General features: G+C 43.6%; 1 protein-coding gene across 5 annotated transcripts in view; it reads left to right on the forward strand.

Annotated features, from left to right (window-relative positions):
- CFAP61 (cilia and flagella associated protein 61) overlaps positions 1-18,618 on the forward strand; it is a 282,902-nt gene that overhangs the window by 224,610 nt on the left and 39,674 nt on the right. For all 5 annotated transcript variants that reach the window (XM_073008639.1, XM_007961384.3, XM_007961391.3 and 2 more), the window contains one exon: positions 5,059-5,264. In XM_073008639.1, coding sequence (XP_072864740.1) covers positions 5,059-5,264 — 206 coding nt within the window. The remainder of the gene's footprint in view (positions 1-5,058; positions 5,265-18,618) is intronic.

Here is an 18,618-nt window from a genome sequence, read left to right on the forward strand (position 1 = left end):
AATAGGATAAAGCCCAGAGTATTCACAGGCTAAGCACTTTGATCTTCACAGATAAATAACTGGAGTCTGATATGCACAAGAGATAGAACATATTGGACTTGGTTCCAGCCAGAACCAGATTCTTCAAGGACAGTGCATGATTTCCTACATGCAGCATCGTTTATTTATGAGCCACTGGCTCTCTCTAAATAAAATCAGAGGAGGAGCCAAAAGGGGTTTTTAGATAATGAGAGTTTTAATAAGAGTGCAACTTAAATAGATTCTTTGGCTGGTGCTATGACAGTATGTGAACAGGACCCCTGACTTTAATTAACCATTTTGCCAGGTGGGCCTCCTTTTTAATTAGTACAGAAGATCTAAACAGATTTTTTTTCCATTTTATTATCCAAGAAAAAAAAATGTAGGATGGCTCCATGGCAATCTTTTGGGGTTGGAATTAATTTGATTAAGTGAAATTGTTGCCAAAATGGTCAGGCAGTCACCTAAATATAGCCAATTGATCAAGAATGGAGCCCATTGAACAATATTTCACCAGATAAATTGAATTACTATTCATACACTAGATGTAGCACAGACAAATCTTATCAGATTTTTATAGTGCTCACTAATTGGAATATTTAAGTCGGAAGATACTGTAGTAATTCATGAGCTCTTTGAGAGGTAACCTGACAAAAGGAAGAAAGGGGACCCCAAGTCGTCTACATAATAAACTAATTTACAGATTCCAGTCCACATGCTTTGCTGGTGTATATACCACGGAATAAAGAAATTTGTCAAAACAAATTCTGCCTTGGATACCATCAAATTTAAAATTGTGTGTTCATCGTGAGAGCTGGGAACTTGATTTCTTGAACACCAAGTCTGATTAATCCTGTGTCTTCCATTTGGCATGAATTCCAGAGCCATTTTCCAACCTTTGTCAAAATCATAAAGGAACTCCAAAGGATAATTGTATTCAGGGAAAAAAAGAAGAAGAAAAACCACATCAGAATCAGTGACTCCATCAAAATTTTAAATTTAATATCCAAATTTTTAAACAATGTACTCATATACTTAAAATAGGGGAAGACGCGAGACATACCCTACCAAATTGGAAGGTTGTGAAGTAAGCATCCTGACCCCAGAACCCTGCACCATGTGGGCAGGGCTGGGAGGTGCCCTACGGCATCACTTAGTGGAGCAGCTTCCTATGAGCAATTGCAGAAAGAGTTCTGGGCTTCACTGGGTTGTCCTGTTCTGTCAGCGACTGTGAATAGGAATGGCCTGCACTACAAGGGTAATTTGTGTCTGAGAAACCCCTGTATGAGTGAATCGTATTTAACATGAATACAGCGTATTTTGATGCACTGTCAGTTCCCAGATGGACCCTCCAGTGAGGCTAATGTAGTACCAAATCTCCTTCAAATGGACACTGTTCCTTCCAAAGTTAAGATCAGCCATCAGTGCAACCTCCTCGTCGCTTTCTCTAGCATAGCTGCTTCTGGACTCTAAGCCGTAATTTCTGTACGGCCCTGTATGCTAGGATTATGCAGACAAAACTTATAGAGGAGGCCAAAAGATGATAATGCAGTCTTTACGTTTCAAAATAAGACCAAAAAATGCAACAAGTCCATAACAAAAAAATCATTAAAAATGATGCTGAGGATAGACTCTCAAGGAACAGGATGACATTTAAGGGCACAAGATGCTCAGACTCTCACTGCTGTCAGCCTGCAGCCTGCAGGGCTCCTTGAGGGCTTGTCACGTCACTGCCAACTAAGTGACTGTGACCCTCATCTTGAGGTGCACAGCCTCGGCCACATACGTGGAATCCAAGTCAGCCCTCCTAAACACAAAGAAGTTCTTGTAGGCTGAAGGTGGGGGATTTAGTGAGACTCTTGGCAAAGTCAAGATTTGTTAACCACATGGATGGATGTCAAGGTGTGCCCCCTTGACACCTGGGCCCCCTTTTTTAAACACTTCGAACAATGAAACCTAAAAGGAGGAGAAGGCTTGGGAAAGCCTAGCAGATAAAACTGTGCCAGAGTCTGTGGTGCCTCCTCTCCCAGACGCCAGCCTTACTGCCATGGTGCAGGAGCCGCCCCTCCTCAGAACTCACCTGCAGTTTTCCAGCTTTTCCACCAATCATCCCTTACTGTGATGGTGACATGCACCCCTGGGTTCCAGAAGCCAAACCTAAAGCTGCCGTTTCCAAACTCAAATGGTCTTTCAAGTCTTGTGTTTAATTTAGAAATACATGTGGAGGTCACGTTCTTCACTGTCCATATATCTACATATATTTTAATTCTGAAATACTGCTGAATATCCTGGGCCATCAGTTAAAGTTGACACCAGAGGTTATTCTGTGAGGTCAAGTGCCCCCACCCCCACCCCATGCAATGGTGTGAGTCATTGCTCAGACTGTGAAGTCAGGACTTGAGGAAACACCCGGGAATGAGCAAAGCCCATGAGGCATCCAGGCCTAGAGAGATGCCTGTGGCAGGAGCTGAGGGCAAGGGATGGGCAGAGGAGACCAGGCCCCTGCAGCCAGAGGCTCAGTCCTGGCTTTTTCCAAACTCTTTTCCAGAGGAACCCGCCCTTCCGCACCAACTCCTGCCTGGAGTCGGCCTGCTTCCTTCCTTCCTTCCTTCCTTCCTTCATTCCTTCCTTCCTTCCTTCCTTCCTTCCTTCCTTCCTTCCTTCCTTCCTTCCTTCCTGCCTGCCTGCCTGCCTGCCTGCCTGCCTTCCTGCCTTCCTGCCTTCCTGCCTTCCCTTCCTCCGTCCCTCCCTCCTCCTTCCTTTCTTCCTTTCCCTTCCTCCCTCCCTTCTTTACATCCTTCCTTCCTTCCTCCTTCCCTCCTCCTTCCCTCCTCCTTTCCTCCATCCTTCCTTCCTTCCTCCTTCCCTCCCTCCCTTCTTTCCTTTCTTCTTCCTTCCCTCCCTCCTTCTTTCCTCCCTTCCTTCTTTACTTACCCTTCCTCCTTCCCTCCCTCCTTCCTTCCTTCCTCCCTTCCTCTCTCCCTTCCTTCCCTTCCTTCCTTCCCTCCCTCCTTCCCTCCTTCCTTCCTTTCTTCCTCCCTCCCTCCTTCCTTCCTTCATCCCTTCCCTCCTTCCTTCCTTCATCCCTTTCCTCCTTCCCTTCCCTCCCTCCTTTCTTCCTTCCCTTCCTTCCCTTCCTTCCTTGCTTCCTTCCTTCTTTCCTTTCTTCATCCCTCCCTCCTTCTTGCCTGCCTTCTTTCTTTTCTTTCTTCCTCCCTCCCTCCCTCCTTCCTGCCTTCCTTCCTTTCTTTCTCCCTTCCTTTCCTCCTTCCCTCCCTCCCTCCCTCCCTCCTTCCTTTCTCCCTCCTTCCTTCCTGCCTGTCTCCCTTCCTTCCTCCCTCCCTCCCTCCCTCCCTCAATTTGTTCATCAAAAAATCTAGTTCCTTGCCATGCCACAGCCTGAGTATTTAAAAATAACTTTCCCTCATTTTAGAAGTAATGATCATTTTTTAAAAATTAGAAACTGCAGATAGTCAAATAACTATAAGGATAAACAATAAAAATTACCCAGTCTCCCAACCACAGAAGGTGACCATTAACTAACTGACCATTTCAGAAAATGACCAACATTTTGTGAAAATGTTGATACAAAACAAATGAAATGATACTGTGCGTTTTTGTAAACTACTTCTAAAGTATAAAATGTACTGTGAACATATCTCCCTGTTATGAAATATATTTTAACACTAATTTTTTTTAATGCATTGCCCTCCATTGTGGGCAGGCCATTGTTTTTTGGATAATATCTTAATAAGTTTGGATTTTTTAAGTACTTTGTTATGGTGGTAGATTTCCCATCTATCCATCCATTGCTATAAACAAAGGACCACTTCCATCTCCCTTGAAACACCATCCCCCAACCCCATTTGCTCCTCCCGCACCCCCAAATGCCCAACCTCTCACACACACACCTGGGGGTGGCCCAGAACTCACCTGTCGTGCTCCTGTATGTCTCATCTTATGCCTTTACAGTTGGCTGAGTCCCCTCAGGGCTTTGCTGTGTGATACCCAAACACCCACCAGTTGCCTGTATTTATTTAAAAGTTGAACTGTCCTTGTTTAGACAAAATCCCCAGGTGATGTCCAGGACTAAGTAAATGTTTGGGATCCAGGCAGTTCAAATTGCCTTGGATTTCTAAATGCCACATTCAAGTTCAGAAGAGAAGCTTAAATCTATATGCACTCAAAGAACATTTATTGAGCGTTACTGTGTACTAAGGTCAGAGTCTAGGGCCAAAGGGAAGGTTCAGTTCCCGCCCCCCCAACCCCGACAAAACTCATGTTTGTCCACAGAATCTTCCCACTGCCTGAGCCAGTGGGGAGGCATCCGCGGCTGCAATAGAAAAAGTCATCGTGGCATGGAATTGGAGCAGCATCTATCCTTGTCACTTGGGCTCATGTGGCAGTTGGAGCTGGTTTCTACAGGGCAGAAAGTCACAAATCCACACCTTTAACAATGTATAAACTAGAAAACCACCTGCAGAATGTGTATGTGCATCTCTCATAGCCTTGAACCTTCTTCCTGGGAACAGACCTTTTCAAACGACTGACCCTGCCCAATCCCCGCCATCAGGCATGGCCTTTTACTTCTTTCTTTTGTTCAAGTAATCTTGAAAATAACTGACATGATTTCTGGTCAGTTTTGACTAGGAGGTTTTTCTCGAAATGATGCTGTGTAAGCAAAGAAATTTAACCGTGTTAAACACCTCAGAGGAGAGAAGAAACCCAGTTCCACTTATTAGCTGGGTATGCAGTGTTAGTAAAGGATTGGTTGTAACCTAGCAACTAGTTTAGAAACACGGAACAAGGCAATCACAGTTTAAAATATCCTGAGGAACATTTAGTCACTGAGTCCAAGTATGTGGTTTCTGACACACTGTTACCTTCTGCCGTGTTTAGTCAATATCTATTACTGTTATTTGCAACAAGGGATGAGATATAACCTATCTGTTATATTTGAAAAATATATTGCTATGATAAACTTCCCAAAATCTAGAAATGTTTCTAATGTTGTTTTTCTGGTCCGCATCCCTCCTCCAGGGTTTAGAAATAGTAACCGGCAGTGCGAAAAACGGGACTTACTTCCGAATTCATATTAACGAGTATAACATGGTGGAAACCATCACGTGCCTTTCTAGGGAGCCCTTCCCCGCCTCCAACTACATCTGCTTGTTTGGCCAGCACGAGCAACTCCTCAACAACCTGTGTGCTCGGTACGATGAAAACCTCATCACAGATCTCTATAGGTAAGTTGGACATTGCATTTGACTACAGGAAAATACAAATATATATAATGTCTTGTGAATGAGGGACGTGTGTTGTGATGCATCCGAAAGCAAAACAGGAATCCCGGAGAGAAGCTGAGTGGCAGATTTCGTTCTGAAGAAGAACACCTGACGTTAATATGGACTGGGGAGCAGAGAGTCATGGGATGTGTCCACACATGGCCCCCATGGCCATACCAGGGCCTGGACCCCAGGTGCAACCAAGCCCACCATGAACAGGCTTGGAGGAGATGATATTCAAGTCCCTTCCCACACAGGATGGCTAAGAGCAGTGGTCAGAATTGTAGGAGGTCGATTTGGGAACAGCATGTGGAAGGGTCTGATCCTGATGGGAATCCACGATCATGGGACAGGGTGTTTGTGACCCAAGCCTTCCTGCTCATGGCATGTGTTCAGGCAGGCTCAGGGTGGCCATTTGTCCAGTGTATTGGTAAGGGAGTTCCCACACTGACAGGTGGGTTAGACTTGAAACCTTTGTCATTTCCAACTCTTAAGACACACTTCATCCTATCCATTAGGAAGAATGGAAGTTCCGAGTGGAAAGCTGCTTCTGAATGTAGCTTGCTGCTTAGCTTGCTGCTTAGCAAGGTTAGGAGACTTTCCCTGTTCACAAAGCACGGTGATGCAGAGCCAGCACCAGAGACGATGTGGAATGAAAACTATGCAGTTTCAGTGTTCTCGACACCCATAGAGGCAACTGCCAGGATTGCCATCAATCTCTCTTGCCTCTTAAAAATTTTTTAAATTGTAGAATGCGTCATACAAACAAAAAGGCAGGTGAAATATGTATGGACACTTGAAAGTACTGGAAATCTATGGGCCCACTGCCTATATTAAGAAATAATTCCTTACATTAGCAGTCAGGAAGTCCCTCTCTGATCACAGCCCTCCCCCACCTTCTTGGAGGTAGCCACTGTCCTGAAGTTTGAGTTTGTCACTCTGTTGCCTATAAAGCAAGGATCAGTGAACTTCTTCTATAAGGGGCAGATATAGCCTCAGTTGCCAGTACTCAGCCCAGCCCTGGTAGTGAGAAAGAAGCCATGATGATGTGTAAACAAATGGACACAGCTGCGTCCCAAGAAAGCTTCGTTCACCAAAATGGGCATTGGGCTGGATTTGCCCCTAGTCATACTTTGTCAACCCTTGTTTTAAAGACGTGTACATAGACACATGTGATTTCCTAAATAATATATTAATTTGCCGTGCCTACTTCTGACTCAGGTTTATGGCTTACCAAAGAAAGCAAGCATTCTGTTTAGCACGGTGTTTGTGAGAAGCATCCAGGATGATGTCCGTAGCTGTGGTTTGATTGTTCTTCCTGCTGTGTGGTATTCCATCATATCATGGTCACGATTCAGTCATGGCTTTTCCTGTTGACTGTATTTACACTGGTTCCAGTTCAGGGCCGTTACAAGTGGACGTTGTGAACACTGTGGACGTACCTCATGTGCAGAACCTCTCTGAGATGTCCTAGCCCTAGAACCGCTGGGTCACAGGACGTGCATATCTTCAACTTTACTAGTTGGTGCCCAAATGTTTCCCAAGTACGGTCACGTGCCACATAAAGACGTTCCAGTCAACAGTGGGTCACACGTATAATTGTAGTGCCATAAGATATTAATGAAGCTGAAAAATTTCCATCTCCAAAGGCCACATTCCTGTCACCTAGCACAACACATGACTCACGTGTTTGTGGGGATGCTGGGTCAACAAACTTACTGTGCTACCCAGTTGGTATAAAAGTATAGCACACAGTTATGTCCAGTGCAGAATACTCACTGATGATAATAAATGACCATGTTACTGGCTTATGTATTTACTATACTATACATTTTATCGTTATTTTCGAGTATATGCCTTCTACTTATGAACAAAAAAGTTAACTCTAAAACAGTCTCAGACAGGTCCTTCGGGGGGTATTCAGAGGCATTATTATCACAGGAGACGGCAGCTCCATGTGTGTTACTGCCCCGAAGCCCTTCCAGTGGGACAAGAGGCAGAGGTGGAAGACAGTGATATTGATGATCCTGACCCTGCAGGCCTAGGCTAATGTGTGTGTTTGTGTCTTGGTTTTTAACAAAAAGTTTAAACAGTAAAAAATAAAATAAAAAATTTTGTAAATAAGGACCTAGAGAAATATTTGCATATAGCTATACAGTGTGCTTATGGGTGCTCTCACTCTGTTGCCCAGGCTGGGGTGCAGTGGCATAATCTTGGCTCACTGAAGCCTACGCCTCCCAGGTTCAAGCAATTCTCCTACCTCAACCTCCCAAGTAGCTGGGATTACAGGCATGTGCTACCACACCCAGTTTATTTTTGCATTTTTAGTACAGACGGGGTTTCACCATGTTGGCCAGGCTGGTCTCGAATTCCCAGCCTCAGGTGATCCACCCACCTTGGCCTCCCAAAATGCTGGGATTACAGGCGTGAGCCACCGTGCCTGGCCTTGTGCTTGTGTTTTTTTGTTGTTGTTATTTGTTTGTTTGTTTTTTGAGATGGAGTCTCACTCTGTCGCCCAGGCTGGAGTGCATAATCTCGGCTCACTGCAAGCTCTGCCTCCCAGGTTCACGCCATTCTCCTGCCTCAGTCTCCCAAGTAGCTGGGACTACAGGTGCCCACCACCATGCCCGGCTAATTTTTTTGTATTTTTAGTAGAGACGGAGTTTCACTGTGTTAGCCAGGATGGTCTTGATCTCCTGACCTCGTGATCCACCTGCCTCAGCCTCCCAAAGTGCTGGGATTACAGGCGTGAGCCACCACACCTGGCCATGCTTGTGTTTTAAGCTAAATGTTATTATAATAAAAGAGTCAAAAAGTTGAAACGAAATTAGATTATAAGGTAAAAAGGGTAAGCAATGGTTAACTTATTATTAAAGAATAATAAAGATTGAGAAACATGTTTCTATAAATTTAGTGTAGACTAAATGTACTGTTTATAATATCTCCAGTATTGTATGGTAATGTCCCAGGCCTTCGCACTCACTCACCACTAGCTCACTAACTGCCCTAGAGCAACTTCCGGTCCTGTAAGCTCCGTTCATGGGAAGTACCCTATACAGGTATACCCTTTTTAAATCTTTTATGCCATATTTTCACTTTTCTATGTTTAGATACACAAACACTTACTATGGAGTTACAGTTGCCTACAGTATTCGGTATAGAAATCTGTACAAGTTTGTAACCTAGGAGCAACAGGGGCATATAGGCCAGATGTGTAGTAGTAGACTAGACCATCTGCGTTTGTGTAAGTGCACTCTAGGATGGTTGCCAGCAATGTGTTTCTCAGGACCTATTCCCGTTGTTGAGTGACACATGACTGTCGTATTTATTTAAATTTCCCCCAGCAGTGAATGAGAGAGCACCTCTTGCTCCACAGATCTGCCAAGGCTTGGTACTGTTAGACTTTTAAATTTGGCCAGTCTAGTAGCACACAAAGGTATCCTCCTAGGGCTTTAATGTGCTTTTCCCCACTTAATGATGCAGTTAGCTGCCTTTTCATTTGTTCATGGGCCATTTGTGGTAGTTTCTGTGAAATTCCAATTCATGATATTTGTCCATGAAGCGAGGGTGTCTTCTCATTGTTACTTCACAGAAGTTATTTATCAACAAACGGAATACAAACTTGTGTTGGTTATGTATTTTTAACCAACTTTGAGGCTTGTCTTTTTACTTTCTTTATGATGTCAACAATATTCTTACTTTTAATAGAATGCTTGTCTTCTTCAAGAGCGTCTTGGGTATTTTTGTCCTTTCATTCTTCTAATAATTTTATAATCAACTTGTCAAGATCCATGAAAAGCCCCATTGGATTTGATAGGAAATGCATTAAATCTTAGAGCAATTAGGCAAGAATCGACATCTTTGATATTGAGTCCAATATTATAACGTAGTATAGCTCTCAATTTAGGTATTCTTTAATGTCTTTCAATAAAGGTTTATCATTTTATCCATGAATGGCTTGTGCAACTTTTGTTGGATATGATCCAAGATGCGTTATATTGTTCTTTCTGTTATAAATGTCATTTTTTATGAATTGATGCTTGTGTATAGAGATGAACTAACTTTAGTATAGTTCTGTATTCTGAAAGTTTTGAGTAATTTACCTGTAGATTTTTAGATTTTCCAAGTAGAAAAATTATATCATCTGCAAATAGTGACAGCTTTGTTTCTTCTTTTCCAACTTTTATAATATTTATTTCCTTTCTTGCTTTACTGCACTGGCTAAGATTTGTAATTAAAAGATTGGCGGGATGAGGTGGCTCACACCTGTAATCCCAGCACCTTGGGAGGCCGAGGCATGCAAATCACCTGAGATCAGGAGTTCAAGACCAGCCTGGCCAACATGGGGAAACCCTGTCTCTACTAAAAATATGAAAATTAGCCAGGCGTAGTGGCTCACACTTGTAATCCCAGCTGTCTGAGAGGTTGAGGCATGAGAATCACTTCAACCTGGGAGGCGGAGGTTGCAGTGAGCCGAGATGGCTCCACTGCACTCCAGCCCGGGCAACAGAGTGAATTTGTGTCTCAAAAATAAAAATAAAAATAAAAAGTTAAGTAGGAGTAGTGAGGGATGGTGCCCTTGCCCCATTCTTAATCTGAAGGGGAAAGGGTTCAAAATTAAGTGTGTAATAGTTGCCATATGTATATTTTTATAGATGTCCTTTGTCAGATTAAGAAAGTTCCTTTTGATTACTGGTTTTCTAAGCGTTCTTATCATGAATGGATTTTTATTTTTATTTTTCAGAAAGAGTACTTAGTCCCTGAAACCTTTTACGTGTAAAGATGTCTTCCTAATGCTTTCAAATATAACCTACATTTTGATAAGTATCAAAATTTAAAATCGTGAGCTTTCCCTCCTCCTTGCAGGCTTGGCTCCAATACTTATTTTAAATAATGAAAACCACAAGTATTTTTAACATGAATTCATTTGCTCCTTCACTTATATATAGGATTTTATGGTTGTGGTAAACCTTACCCAAAATATTTGAGTTAGAGGAGAATCAGTTGTTTGTTACAGAAAGATTTTGGTTGGTGGGGAATGATATGCTAAGACTTTCTGGAAAAAAAATGTTTTCACATTTGACCATATTCAAAGCCCTACCTGTTTTGTTTCTCCCTAAATAGAAGGTGATTCTGAAACAGACTTGGTGAGTTTGAGACTATTACAGGGGGTGCCGCTGTTAACTGACAAGAGTAATGATTTCAAAAGTTAATTTGATTTGTGGCGAGTGTTTGGGATGGCAAGACGGGGTGACACCGGCTATCAGGAAGGGCCTATGGACATCTTTCAGAAAGGAGCAGGGACAGGAAGATGGCCGCCAGTCATTTCCAAGTGAGGTTCTGAGAGCACCGCTGTGCCTTGTCAGTCACTCCAGGCGGGTGTTAGCGGGTACGTGCAGCTGCGGCCACATTCTTTTCAAGTGCCATGAAATGCTGCCAGGTCCTAGTGCTAATTTTTGGACCAGCACTCCTGCCCTGTCTGTTGTCAGATCGACTGGCGAGGCTCTTTCCAAGCAGGGTGAATGGTTGAGCTGATTTTGGCCGCGATATGATTACCGATTGTTTTCCTGACCTTGGCAGCATCAGCAACCTCTCTTGTTCAGACCAGGCATGTTTCATTTGCGCACTTCCATCCAGCACGGCTGGGGCACCTTCCTCAGTGCTCGCTGCTGCCGGGAGGGCTGACGGTTAACCAGCTGCATTGTTCTGCAAGTCAGGCATGACTTCAGTATCAGTTCCTCTCCACACTCAGAGAGATCCGTTGGATCCCTCCTCTCCACTTTCCCCTATCTATTCTCACTCCATCGAGGGCCAAAACAGCGCAGGCACTAGCTATGCCAATGGGAACGGTGGCAGCCCTGCGGGTCAGATGTTGCTGTGGTAGCCGAGGCCTCCCGGGCAGACCCTGGCTGCTTGCGAGGGGCTCACTTGGAACCATATGGGGACACGAGGTGGCGGCCGAGTCGTCAGCTGCCATGATGCACAGGCAGGCAGCTGTCACGGGACCACAGTAAGCGAAGGGTCTGCGGCCCAGGCTGGCTTGGATTCCACCTATATTTTATTCTTTGTTTTTACCTCTGAGAGCCAGTACAAACCATTGGCTCTGAACAGAGTGAGAGAACTAATCCATTGGTGACTCTGTGCGTGTTTTGTGTGTGTGTGTATGTGAGAGAGAGAGAGAGAGAGAATTTGATCAGTTGATTGATTTACTACTTTGGAAAAAGAATAGAGCCAATTTTATGTCATTTGTTGCTTTCTGAACCAACCAGCATTTAAAGTCACACAAATATGTTACTAAAAATCTTCCTTTTCCCAATCTTCCCCTTAAAAGCATTTATGCCCCCACAGGCCCCACTCATGCACACTCACACGTGTGCACACACTCATGCACACTCACACAGCACTCATAATGTACACTCACACGCCCAGTCACACGCTCACACATACCTGCACCCACCTCTCCAAAACCTCACAGTGCCCCCGCCTGCCAGGTCCCTTGGCAGTGTTTAGAATGGCAGCACCTCTGCCCTGCTGAAAATGCTCCTCCTTCAGGACACTGGGGGTGAAAGGAACTTCGGTGAGGGTGTGGAGAAGTGGGGAAATGGGAGCTGTGGGTGGAGAGGAGAGTGGAGACTGAGGTGGCTTCCTGAGATGCTGCCTGTCAGGGACTTGAACAACCCTGTCCCGTGTCTTCCCGGCTTTCTTGACTCTACTTCATTTTCTTTCACCCCCACTTATCGATGACCCTGCAAAAGAGAGGTCTCGCCTATAGAATCTCTCCCTTCTTCACCTTAATTAGCAGCCTGTGCATCCTTTATCCTCATGGTGTAAATAGGTCCTGCCCTAGCTTCTTTGTATGAGCCCAAGAGATACTCATAAACCTTGATTAAACCTCTTTTCACATCTTAAGATGCTCAGCTCTCAAAGACTGCCCTCAGACAGCCCGGTCCTTGCGCCCGCGCCACCGCCGCCTCCACACGTCCCCACACACGCCAGTGGCCTACATTTAGTGGCTGAGTGTTGCTGTGCACAATGTTCTAAATGGGATTTGAGCAGCCCTTTAAAAGGCTGCCATTACCTTTTTGAACTGTGAGGCTCCAGAAGTTCTTCCCTCAGGAGAGCCACCTTGTGTTATCTGTCTTTGGAGCTGCAAAGCAGGATGCTGCCAGCAAAGCAGGATGCTGCCAGCCCATGTGGCCCCCTAATTTATTGATTTGACTCCAGTTGGAATCATTTAATCATGACTTTGAAATATTTTTCTGTGCTTCTGTATTCAGCAGCCTTTTGCTATGTTCAGCGGTAAATTGCACACTACATTCCAGGTACTTGTTTTGCCCGATTTATCAAAATCTTCTTGAATGATGACTGCCCACTCCAGTTTCTCAATTTTTTGGTCCATACCTGAAAGGTGGTGGATGGTAATTCTCCCAGTATCCACCTCATCCCTCATGCGCTTCCCTGTGGCTGTGTGCCAGGCCACTGACCTGCTCTCTGTAGACTCTGTAAGGGTTCCTGCCCATTATTTCACTTCAGATCGTGCCAGTTCTGTGTGACCAGCCTCGCAAAGAATCCTTCCCAAATGATTTGCTAAAAATCAAAATCCATTCTCTTCCTTTTGCTTCCCACTCATTCAATTACAGGCTATTTCTCTGCCCTCATAAAAGGCAATCGAGGTCAGTGTGCTCACATACTCTGGGGATTCCTCATTGATCACGCCTTGGCCTTCTTACTCCAACAGGCAGATCCGTACCCAGAGATGTTTCTGCTACTATTCCACAGGCCATGAGACCAAACTCAAATTTTTGAACCTTACTTGTTCCCAAGATGGTCAACCTTAGATCTGGAAGCATAGACCAAGGAGGAGGCCCAACTCCACTGGACACAACATGTGTCCGTTCTTATTGGCAATCCTGTTCTGATGAAAACTAGGGGTGTTTTTTAGCATATGTCACCTCCTCACATCTTTCCATTATGGCATTTGTGTGGAACTAACCTTTCCTGGGATGAAAGGTGAGACCATGTTTGAACTGCCCTGAAATTAGAGCCAGCACATGTCCCTTCTCAGATACTCATGCCAAAGATGATAGTGTGGAAGAAAAGTAGACTCACCCATTTGCATAGTCCAAAATGAATGTTCAGAGGAATGAACACATGGAGTTCTGCACGAAGTGTGAACTTTTAAACATTCACCGCATTTACCATGAAAATATCACTTGGCATATCATGTTAGGACTTATTAGAAAGGCTCGGATTGAGATTTTTTTTATGGTTTTGAGGTATCAGGAATGTATGAATTCTGATTTCAAGTGCCTCAGTCTCACTAGCGTTAGTAAGAATCTTTGCCTGAGGGATAGTGCCCATGAATGAGTGAAAGAAACATGACTATCCCTCTCTAACAGCCAAGACTTCATTTTATGTTTAAGGCTTTGTTTATGAGAATGTAAGAAATGAGGGAGGAAATTGAGCCCCGGTTAACATCAATCTGAAGTTGGGGGTGAGGGTGGGAGCCCGTGTCTATTAACAGGTAACTCTCCACCAGGATTCCCCACCCCACTTAGTCAACCTGCACTCCCGCAGTCCTTACCTCGCCCTTTCCAGGCAGGCAGAGGAAGGCGCTGGCATTCTCCCTGGCTATACAAGAAAACTAGTGTTTCAGTATTTGAAAGGAAATATGTATATTTAAATCACATATTAATACTCGGGGAGACAATTTCAGCACAGGGATGGCCCAGCATCCCGGAAGACCTTGCTGAAATGTGAACCATACATGAGACAAATCATATAGTGTGAGACACAATTCACACACGTCTGCTGACTCATGTCTGCAATATTACAAAAAAAACTGAACTCTTCACCAAGCTTTATAAAAACGAAGAAATACCGTATGGTGAGCCCACCACTGCCACCTCCCAGTTATCCATAGCCCCTGCCCTTGTCTTCTTAGCTGCCACTTCGACCACCCTCTTTGTCCTGTGCCCCTGTGCACACTTGGTATATATCCTAAGAGAATTTAGTTTGAAACTCCTACAGTCGGTGAAAGCAAATCCTCACTTTCCTTAGCGTGGAAAGGACACTAGACTAAGACCAACAGTGGGGTCAAATTCCTGACTTCTTGCTTATCAGCTTTGTGAACTTGAACAAGCCATTTAATCACATTGAGCATCAGTTTCCTCACCCATAAAATGGAGATGTAATCCATGATAAATCTTCCCAGATCATGAGATAAAAGTATATGTTGATGGAAAGTAAAGTACAAGTGCAAAAAGTTTTTTAAAAGTATGTAAAGTACTGTACAAGGGCAGAGCTTTGTAATGACCTTAACTCGTGTGTTCATGTTCGCTATACATCAATATTAGCCTTTATGGAGAGACAGAAACACTTCCAGCCTTCTATGCAGTATTCCCTTCCCCTCCAAAATTAATACAAATTAAATTAAATTAAATTTGATTATTTAGATTTATTATTTAATAATCTAATTTAAAATAAATTAGATTATTAAAAGAAGCAGTGCTTCTTTTAATAATCTAAATGAGCAAATGTTTTAAAATTGCATTCATGTATGTGCTTGCTATATCTTATTTTTAAAAGTGTCTATATGGGATTACATATGACATTGAATATGCTTGTTTTCAGAGTCACTCTAAGAAAAAAATTTATTTAGAGAGAGGTCATTATCAATAATTAAATAAGTGAGAAATCTGGTGCTTTACTTAGAATAAATGTGCTAAGATGAGAGTCGATAATGTACCTCCCAGGGCACTTTATAGCAAAGGGATGGATCAGATGATTCCATATAAATTTCACTTAAAAATGATTTCATTTTAAACCACTGGGCACCCAAAGCAGCCAAAGACATTCTTAATATCATTTAAAATGTAAAATTATGAGCTGTTTGAGTTGTAAAGTGTGTCTAGAATCTAATGTCATATAGTTTTAAAAGTTGCTTTGGAACATTGTTTCATGCATTGTCAATAATCACTAATACTTTAGACCTGCACTGTCCACTATGATAGTCAACTGCCGCATGTGACAAGTGGCGACCATATCAGACAGTGGAGAAGAGAACATTTCCATTGTTGTGGAAAGCTGTGTTGGACGGTGCTGCTGTAGGGCAGTTGCATCCATGAAATCTGGAGTGGGTGTGTTGGATGCAGCATCTATGAACAATTGTTCCCTAAAATGCTAATCACCAGCCCCATTTGGATGTGAGTTTCTGACCTGCCAATGTGGAAGCTAACAGATGTGTGTTCAGTGAAGGCCCAGTGGAGACAGAGGAAGTAATTTCCCTCTGTGCCTGCTTTTGTGGGGTCACTGAGAAAACTTTCTCTCCAGATCATGTACCAAAGGTGTACAGGTGGGGAGGGGGCTGGTGTGGGAGAAGGGGTGGAACAGGTAAGCTTTCTGGGGCACCTGGTCACTCTGCAGGCCTTACAAGGGACACTCGGCCTTGTTGAGTGAGATAAAAATTCCATTTTACCCTATCCTTATACTTGTTTCAGGCTCAGCTGGCCAACCCCAGGCAGCCTGGCACTTCCCTGCCAGAGTTATCAAGACTACCTTGATTACTAACATACTGTCTTATTGTTAGAGCCCAAGTCTTGATTTGGGGTTTAGGAACGCTGACTGGTATGTTCAGAACTGACTTCTGTCCCTCTGCACAGCTTCGAAAAATCGCCGTTCTTTTCAAACTTGTACAGTAGGAGTTAAAGTCCTTTATAGATTTTCTTCCTCCATTTCATTACATACCCATCTGGCAGCATGTGGTTGAAGGTGATTATTTATGAGTTTAAAATAATAGCTGATGAGCCGTGGTTATCTTTAAGGCTACTAAGCTGCTTTAATATAAATACCTCTTCGCCAAACTCCAAGAAACAACGGAGTTGTTTTACTGTTGTTGGAACTGTGAAAATAAATGCATTTCAGAAATCATGTTCTCAGTCTACTGAGCCGTGAGAAGGAACTGGCCTGCCTGCCTAAATTTTTTATGGCAAACTAACAATTGCAAAGAGACGCTTTGAAGCCACCTGAGCAGTTGGGAGTCACAGGTGCAGCATTCTCCTTCTTTCTCTCCTACACCTGAGTCTCTGTAGGTTTCTTTTTGAGGGCTATTTAATTAAGCGTATTTGTTTAATTTTTTAAATGTTCCACTACAAAAGCAATGTGTGTTTATTACAGATAATGCAGAAAAATATTTCAAATGCCAAGTAGAATATAAAATCTATACCTAATCCCACTACCCAGTAACTATTTTAGATGATTGCACTATGAGATGAAAAGAATTGAAGGGGAACTGCTATTTGCTCCTAGAAATAAGACCTGCAGCAAGCTTGCAGACAGCACAGCTCTCCTTCCTGGGAACCCAGGTGCCAGGCAAACCCTAACTGCAGCCCCACACACTTGTCTCGTACAGGTGAGGCAAGGGAGAACCAGAGTGGCTGGGCTTGCCATGTGCCACAACCGAGACAGTGGCACCAATAGGACCAGAATCAGTTTCCTGACTTTCTGTCAAATTTCCTTCATACAGGACAAATAGGAATAGGTTTTCCATCATGCAATGACCATTCTTTAGAAAAAGCAGTTGTTGTGTTTGACTCATCATTTACCTATATAAGACGATTGGCAATAATAATAATAATAATAATGTTTGGGACATGAGAATAATTTTGCTTCTCTGATAAAATACCTCAGAAGATGCCCAGGATAATTCATGTGTGGAGGAAGAAAATATTACAACTTCTATTTATAATTTTATCTTAAAAAAAAAAACAGAAATTGTGTTTTATTAGTATTCGAAGCACACACATGGGTGCCCTCTTGAGCCAGATGGAAGACAGCTGTGCATCCTACATGGCCTCAACATACCGTAATGGGACAGTGTCACAGCTTGGAGGGGTCAACTTTATTAATTAACTTTGTTTCTGCTTTTGTTTTGGAGACAGAGTCTCGCTCTGTCACCCAGGCTGGAGCACAGTGACACAATCTTGGCTTATTGCAACCTCTGCCTGCCGGGTTCAAGTGATTCTCCTGCCTCAGTCTCCTGAGTAGCGGGATTGCAGGCATGAGCTACCATGCCCTGCTAATTTTTGTATTTTTAGTAGAGACGGGGTTTCACCATGTTGCCCAGGCTGGTCTCAAACTCCTGACCTCAGGTGATCCACCTGCCTTGGCCTCCCAGAGTGCTGGGACTACAGGAATAAGCCACCACACCCAGCCCTTATTAGTTAACTTTGGAACCTACTGCAGCTTTTGTGTATCTGGTTCTGGTTTTAAGTAAACTAACCCCCCACAAAATCGGCATGAGCATTTAATGGATTGTTCAAAAGAAACTACAGATTGCAAAGCCTGGCAAAGCAGGCACACATTAACCAGGAAAGGGCAGGGCCAGATCATCTCCTCTTCCTCAGCCACACTGTGAGTAAGTACCATGGTTCGTCTCTCCGCTAGAATTCCATTGCAGACAGCAAAATCCTCTCTAGCTAGTTTCAACAGAAAGCAATGTACTGCCAGTTATGGGTGCTTTATACAATTCCTTGAATGGGCTGGAGGAGCAGGCTTCAGCCTGCCTTCCACGAAACATTCGGAAAATGGCCCCGCAGGCCTAGCCAGTCTCTGCCACAGCGAGGAATTCGTGGAACTGAAAAACTGCCACAACAGTTGTCAGCTCTACGAACAATCCTCTCTGGCATAATCCACACCAGCAAAATGGGTACACTAAACCCTGATTTCTGCCCCCATGGGATTCTGCTACAGCTGACACCAAATACTGCCACAGCCAGGCTTGCCAGCAAAAGCAAGAAATGCAGTGGAACCACCTCCTCAGGTTGTTCCACGGGGTAGAGGCAGAGTCTCCTCCTCAGGGTGTTTAATAGAGTAGAGGCAGAATCTCCACCTCATGGTGTTCATGTCCATCATCCAAGTCCTGCACTGGGTCGTCTCTCTGGATGAAACTCAGTCCCATGTAGAACCTACACTGGACATGAGTCTGGAAATTGTAGTCTTTCACTTCCCAGCCTGTGATATTTTGGCTAAATCATGCTACACGGTATCTTGAGTGAAGCTGGCTGAAACAGTTTATAATATCTCTCATAGCTAACTAATCAACCTTGATCAGAAGTCAGCCCCCCAAAATACAAAACTATCAAGAAGACTCTTTGGAGTTTTTATTTATATCTACTACCAGTGAGGATGATGGTTCTAATAATATATGGGTCCACAAAACCCTTATCCAAAATCCTAGGAGCAGATGTTGTGGAATTCAATAAATTTTTTCAATTTTTGGGGGGAACCAGACTTACCCTCCCACATGAAACAACTA

The sequence above is a fragment of the Chlorocebus sabaeus genome, chromosome 2 (genome assembly GCF_047675955.1).
Source record: "Chlorocebus sabaeus isolate Y175 chromosome 2, mChlSab1.0.hap1, whole genome shotgun sequence".
NCBI classification, from domain to species: domain Eukaryota; kingdom Metazoa; phylum Chordata; class Mammalia; order Primates; family Cercopithecidae; genus Chlorocebus; species Chlorocebus sabaeus.